The sequence below is a fragment of the Dipteris shenzhenensis genome, chromosome 16 (assembly GCF_047967505.1).
Source record: "Dipteris shenzhenensis isolate YYH24624 ecotype China chromosome 16, Dip_SZ_1.0, whole genome shotgun sequence".
In the NCBI taxonomy this organism is placed as follows: domain Eukaryota; kingdom Viridiplantae; phylum Streptophyta; class Polypodiopsida; order Gleicheniales; family Dipteridaceae; genus Dipteris; species Dipteris shenzhenensis.
The window spans coordinates 16121819-16128981 of NC_141611.1; the positions used below are offsets into that span (position 1 = coordinate 16121819).

At 42.4% G+C, this 7163-nt stretch overlaps 1 protein-coding gene across 1 annotated transcript; it reads left to right on the top strand.

Annotated features, from left to right (window-relative positions):
• Nucleotides 1–590: 590 nt before the first annotated feature.
• On the top strand, nt 591–3540 carry LOC147892611 (metal tolerance protein 5-like). The gene is made up of 6 exons (XM_087387482.1): nt 591–931; nt 1073–1176; nt 1311–1565; nt 1648–1728; nt 2506–2739; nt 3038–3540. The coding sequence occupies exons 1-6, from the start codon at nt 769–771 to the stop codon at nt 3371–3373; spliced, it is 1173 nt and encodes a 390-aa protein (XP_087243608.1). The 5' UTR covers nt 591–768; the 3' UTR covers nt 3374–3540.
• The last annotated feature ends 3623 nt before the right edge of the window (nt 3541–7163 follow it).

Here is a 7163-nt window from a genome sequence, read left to right on the forward strand (position 1 = left end):
GATTTACAAAGCCTAAAAAGGAAGTAGTGAAAATCTCCAAATCTACACATATCACCTAACGACTAGACTAGATTGTAAAAGTGTCAACTCTAAGAAGACAAGGTGACAAAGCTATGAAAGGCCTATTCTTCCTATTTGCAACATCATCTTTGACATGCTTTGAAAATGACTCCATTCTTGAATACCAATAAGGTTGTCTAAGCATTAAATCATAAAAATTCTTCTTCCTCTTGGAGACGTCAGATGATGACAGGCTGGTACAGGCTATATCGAGTTGTCTTTATACCTATAATAGCTACCTAGCTTTGGGTCTAGTTTTTTCGAACATAGTCCTCCAATCCGCTTTTCGAATCTAGGGGAACAAGCAAGGGCTGTCCAGCTCAATGTAGCCCGGGGAGCTCCTGCGCAAGGTGGATTAAAGAGCACAAAGGTGCTCCTGCGCAACGTGAATTAAAAAAAGCACAAGAGTGGAATGGCATGTGAGTGAGGGAGGGAGCGCTCGGGGAAAGCATTTTGAAAAGCCGTTGAAATTTAGGGGGTCCAGAAATCATATAAATGTCGAGATTTTCAAATAAAACGCGTTAGATTTCTCAGACGTGGCTCCTCTTGGGAACCACCCACCCCAAAAGCACCGCTTCCCAAGCGTTACCAAGGTTTCTTTGGGAGTCAGTCCTCTCTCTCTCTCTCTCTCTCTCTCTCTCTGTGGAGTTTGCCCATCTGATCTCCAGCTCTCTCATCTTCTCCATCCCCACAGCTCCATAAGCTCCCATGGATGCCCCCCAACATCACCTTGATATCTCTCCCCAACCGCAAAAGAGAGAAACTCACTCCGAATGGCGCTTGACCCCTTCCAGCCTTCGGGCTTACTCCACATCCCCCACCTCACCCACCCCTCCCCCATCTCGCTCCCTCCCATTCTTCAAGGCTTTGGGTGAGTCTCTGTTTCACCTGCATATCTTCATTTTCGACGTGGGCGGCCCAGGCTCGCTTGACGACACTGCGCATTGCGTGGAAGGATCGGAATGGGTTGCTAATCTGAGCAGAGTAATGACGGAGATTATTTTGCTTGTAGATCGTTCGGGGAAACGAGTTGCTCAGTATAACCAGCGCAAGAAAGAGTTGCTCGAAGAATTTGCAAGATTGGATGACATAACGCGGCTGGACGATATGCTCGCGGTACGTGCCTGGTCGCCTGAACTAGACATGACCGTGTATATTTGAAATCAGTGCTTCTTACGGATTCTACCTAGAAATTCAAATGTGAGGAGGTATGATCCCAAGTTGAGACCAGACATTTTCTGTGGGTGCAGCCTGATGAAGTGGAAGCTGCCAAAGCCTCAAGATGGGAGATTTTTGCTATCAACATTTCGACTTTAGCCAATTTTCTGATCTTCGCAGGGACAGTGTTTGTGGCGGGATTGAGTGGGTCCCTTGCACTCATTGCATCTGCTTTGGACTCGCTTTTGGACATGCTGTCTGGCCTGATTCTCTGGTACACTTCTATGAAAATGAGGAAACCGGATCCACAACTCTACCCTATAGGGAAGCAGAGGATGCAAACTGTGGTAAGTGCCCTTCAAATCCAGTAGGAAGGCTTTTTTAATGATGCCCATGAACACGCTTTTTGGGTTGCAATTTTTTTGGCAGGGCATTTTGGTGTTCTCAGCAGTCATGGCAAGCTTGGGCTTTATAGTCGTGATAATTTCAGTGGAGAAGCTCATTAGCAAGGCACGTTCAACGTTCCATTTTGCTCATTTTGCATAGTTTATGATCGACGCCCTGGAAACGAGGCATATATATATGTATATGTCCATGTGTGTGTGTGTATGTATGTCTTCACAAAAAAAGTGTGTGTATATGTATATCCTTTTTTGTGCATATATGTACGGTATATCGAGGTACTCTAGTATAGGCAGTGCAATAGGTTTTGTTCCCAATTTTTGTTTTGCACGCTTATTTATGCTATTTGTGCAATCTCTTTCCTCTTTTGTGCAATGCTATTCTGAAATTGTTCTTGAGATTTGCTTGTAAGGTCTTTAAAAAGGCAATCGTTTTTATTTCAGTGTATCGTTAAGTGTAAGTTTACACTATATCCTATGTGCTAGTGCTGCTAAGTGATGGACACCTTTGGGTTAGTCTATAAATAAGAGCGTTCCCAGGGACATGGAGTAAACCACATGGACTGGTGGGTATCGTTGGTGCGTCATGCAGATATCTGCTTGGGAGCTTGGTGAAATTAGGCAACAGAGCTGGAATCCCAGCCCGATTGAAATGTACAGCATGAGAGTAGCACATGAAGATCACTAGAGAGAGCTACCAAAACCCGTGGTGGTCATGATTGGATCTGAAGTAGTGTGTTTTTTAACTTTGTTGCTGGTCAAAACAATCAGACACCATTGCTGTCTTGGTCAAGTTCTCAAATTAGATTGCTAATGAATCTATTTCTTACACATTTTGTTTGAAGACATTCCAGTAATATTCTAAGACACTCTTGAGCATTTGCAGGAAAAGGAAGTGGATTTGCATGGTAACAAGGCATACCTGGTAATAGTGATCATGGGTGTCTCAATAGTAGTCATGTTCGCACTAGCGGCCTACTGCCAAACCTTCAAGAGTAAGCTAGTCAGGGCATATGCAGATGATCACTTCTTCGATGCCCTTACCAATGTTGTGGGGCTTGCTTCAGCAATTCTGGCTGCTAAATTCCGTTGGTGGATCGATCCTTTGGGTGCTCTAGTGGTAAATTTCTTCTTTCTTTGAAGAACACATCCCCGCTACTCTCAAATGCTTATGCCAATTACTTCCTGATCTTTGTTGCTATATGATGTGTGCTTTTGGGTATAAGCTACTCAAGCATTGACTGGCTCATGAATTTTACTTTTTCTATGTGTAGTAAGTTGCAGGAAATACTCTCGAAATGCCCAAGTCTGCTGATGCTTGTGCCCTTTTTTTATTGATGCTTATTGCTACTAATGTATGAGTTTGGATTGTCCTGGGGCAATGATCGAAAGAAGCTAAGTATCGGTGATGTGGGCAGCTGGCAATCTACACGATCTTGTGCTGGATAGGGAAGGTTCGGAAGAATGTGAGGCTACTAGTGGGGAGGACTGCACCTCCAGAGGTGTTACAGAAGATCACTTATGTGTGCTGGAATCATGACGAGAGGATCTCCCAGATTGACACTGTGAGGGCTTACACGTGTGGAGACAAGTATGTGGCCGAGGTGGACATTGTGTTGCCCAAAATGACCCCCTTGGTGGAGTCCCATGACATTGGGGAGGCCCTCCAAACCAGGCTCGAGAAGTTGCCCTTCCTTGAGCGAGCATTTGTCCATGTTGACTATGACACATGCCACAAGCCCGAGCATTCGTGACTTATATGTCCATTGAATTTGTGGTGTGTTGTGCTAAACGTTGCCATACACTCCTCATGATGGGTGGTGGTTGCCATCGACTTGAGAATGTGCGTGTGTCATGATGGTAGAAAGGGATGAGTAATGAGTTTGGTGGTGTTTTCCTATAATAGAGGAACGATCAACAAGGTGTATAATTGAGGAATTGCAAGCTAGACATCAAGTTGTTGAAACTTTATTTAAAAGGTTCCACGTTTGGGTACATTTAATATAGAAGACACAAGTCATGTGGTTGTAAGTGATGAACATTGATTCGAGATTCTTGTAATGGTGTGTCATTCAAAGAAAAATATATACATTATTTGCAATGAGTTGTTTACTCCCCTATGTGTGCTTTATAAACTTTATATGGTTTATAAGTAGTAGGTATGCTGGCAACATATAATAAGATGCTAAAGTGGAAAGATGTTAAGGTAGCAGATAATTTATTTGACTGGTTAGGCTTTTGTGTGTGTGTGTGGCCACTCACTTAAGTCACCTTGGCTTGTTTGCAAGTCCTTTAAAATGTCTAGTACAATAACTTGTGGACAGCATTCTGTATAAAATGGACATCATGCATTTGGACTCTCTCTCTCTCTCTCTCTCTCTCTCTCTCGTTGAAGTGCATTACAAACACACAGACACACTTTTTTTGGGTGAAATTACTCTTTTTTTAGCGAAATCTTATATGTTGCGGGGAACCTCAGAAGAGGTGAAAACCCACCATGAAGTACAAGAGTAAAAAGATTACAAGCCCACCCTTGGGAAAAGCTAGGAGGCTATTTGAAAATTTGAAAAGTGAAATTACGCACGCACGCGTACCCCCCTCCCTTTCCCAACACACACATACACTTGTCTTGATTTGGTGATATTATTATTATTGTGTGGGATTGTAATCCCTATGCCCAACTCGGTGCAGGTGCATGCTCAACGCAATAGGGAGAGGCTCATGCTTGCAGTCTTAAGGTTGTAGTACTAGGCATTTACTTGCTCGGGTGTAGCAATAGATGCCAATAATAAAACACTAACAGGGTTTGTGCAATGTGAGCAAATTGCATGAAATATGGGTGATTAATTGCTCGAGTGGGATACAAGCAATGCACATAGTTACAAAAGGTGTCTCCTCATCTGCATCATAGTGGTCTTTCTGCCACTTGAGCCACCAGTTGACCGCCTCGCTTGTGCAGGCAGACAATGCAAGTAACATCCCTGTATCTTACAACGGTGGTGCTTACAGATATGAGGGGTCACCACCTGTCAGGTGTGCCTCTTCAATCCACGCTTAGGAATATAAGAGAACCGGAATGTGTTGTTCCGGAGGAGGATGTGGACATATGGAAAAGAGAGGGTCCCTATGGACTCCATGTGAGGAGACTCTTGACTTTCTCAATATTTTAAGAGTCTTGAGCATCTTTTGATGGGACACATGGCGAGAGTAGCCAAAAAGGACAAGGATGGTGACATACGGGCTTATGTGATTGATGGGGAAAAGAATCTATAGGCAGCAATTGTAAATGGGTGAAGGAGAGTGACAAAATCTCTATAAAAGGAGTCCTCCTCTCCCTTGTTCAACATCTCTTCCACCATTAGGCCTCATGTTGCTATAGCTTTAGTCTTCTCAAGCCTCTTCCATAAGCCTTCTCTCCCTCTTGTAGATATTCTCTTATGTAGACTCTTGAGTCCATCTCTCTCTAGTTTATTCTCTCTCTATGAGTAGTCTTGGAGCTTCTGCTCCCTCTTGTATATATGAAACCTCTTCTTCTCCCTTGTGTTTGTAGTATTTTAAGTTGCATTCGAGTGGATTCTCACACTATTGGTAATGAAGGTCACTTCAGGTCCGCTCTCTTAAGTGTCTGTTCCCTTTTTCCATTGCTTTCTCTTCCAAAGTGCTCAAAAGTGTTGTCTATTCGTCGGTTGCTCATTGTGCATACATGGTTTATCTATTTTCCAAGCCACAAAGGGGAATTTTCCTTTCCTCCTAGATGACCTCTATGGGATTTGGATCGTTGATGAAGTCTAAGCATGGAGGTAGTATTCTCCCAAGTCGGCACCGGTAGGAGTAGGTGTTTTTCATGAGAGTTTGACCACCTGTCAGTATTTTGCTCATAACTTTTTGCTTGGTGGTCCGATTTGGACGAAACTTATATCAAAACGAAGCTCACTTCAAGGAGCATCATTCTATGTCTTCAGTTATTGTATTAAATGTTAAACCAAGAATCTATGACTCTCTATGTTTGACTATTTTTTTCAGATAGTTTTTACCCCCGTCCAGTAAACTGCACATATCTTTCCGACCGCTTCTCTGTTTCTTACGAAATTATATTAAAGCAAAGCCCATTTCAAGGCACATATCAATATGTGATTGAATATTTTATATCATGTCTCTGCTGAAAGTTATGGGTCTCTGTGTCTTATTGATAGTTTGGAGAGTGTTTTGAGCTAAGTGTAAAGGTGTCTATGAAGGAGGTGCAATGCTTCCTTGAAACCTACACATCCGACCCAATTAGCCCCTTCAAACTCCTTGATATATATCAATTCATGTCATATTGAGCCACAAGATCTTCTTTCAACAACGTATTGCTCTTCTCTTTGGCATAGACCGGCTTGCTGAGATTATGGCCTCCGCTGATCCTTTCCTTCTCCCTATGCTTGAGTACAACATCACTTGGGATGTTACCATCTTCATTCTCATATAAGGGAGGATAGTATGGTGTGGTCTCTTGGTATAAAAGCTTATTTTTAATGTCCCTTTCCCAGTGATGAATATCTCTATCACTCAGTTCGAAAGTAGCAAGAAGTGAAGAGGTGCGTGAAGTTTATTACCCCCAACTTCATGTCACAGATGCACAGCAAATGAACCCTTACTTGGAAACACCTTACCAGTGGAAAAGTTACCCCACAATTCCCAGTGTAAGAAGTTTAGAAAGTATAAGCCACATGTGCGTACGAAGATTTCGATCAAGAGAATTCACCCTAAAAAAAAAGGAAGAAAAGAAAAGAAAAGGTCTCCAAGAGCCAAACAAATTAGTTATAATACTATGCCACCCTGTACACATGGCACATGTCAGGCTAGTTCAACAGCATCAAAGGTTGATCTTCAAGAAGTGCCGGAGTACTTTAAGAATTACGCAAGTGGCAGTGTCCCCATAGTAATGCCAAGACCACTAAAAGAATTTGAAGTTCAAGCTGTGCTGCTAGAAACATTGGACGAAGTCCAATTCAACACAACCATAAACGAGAGCTGATTGAAGCGATACAACATCATCACACAAGCATCCCCGATAACAATGAGTTTTGGAAACCCTAACTCTTCAATAGTTTACACTAGATTGTTACACATGCACTCACTGGCATATGCATGTTTTCGCACATATAGTTTGCACTAGATTGTTACACGTGCACTCACTAGTATATGCACGTTTTTGCACATATAGTTTGCACTAGATTGTTACACGCACAGTCACTAGCATATGCACATTTTTGCACATTTAGGAAGACCTAATCAATTTTGTATTAGGGATGATTGAGTCTTAGTTTCCCTATTAAATCCCACAAATAAGCATATCGTTAGTCCCTACCTAATCGACACATCACATGCATTCACACGATTTTGCATAGGCATATAATAGATTGCATCAATAATAGTATCACACACTTTCATTCCATACTCTCAAAGCATGCATGAATTCACAAGTAGGATAAGAAGCTATGCCAAAACTCAAGATGAATTGGCAAAAGAGTTTGTAGCCTCAACAACAACGAGACCCCCGCC

Excerpts from the sequence above, each read along its gene's own strand:
- LOC147892611 (XM_087387482.1), top strand. The coding sequence starts at position 769 with ATGGATGCCCCCCAACATCACCTTGATATCTCTCCCCAACCGCAAAAG. Across the intron at positions 1,177-1,310 it reads GGCTGGACGATATGCTCGCG|CCTGATGAAGTGGAAGCTGC; the intron begins GTACGTGCCTGG and ends CTGTGGGTGCAG. Across the intron at positions 1,566-1,647 it reads AGCAGAGGATGCAAACTGTG|GGCATTTTGGTGTTCTCAGC; the intron begins GTAAGTGCCCTT and ends TTTTTTTGGCAG.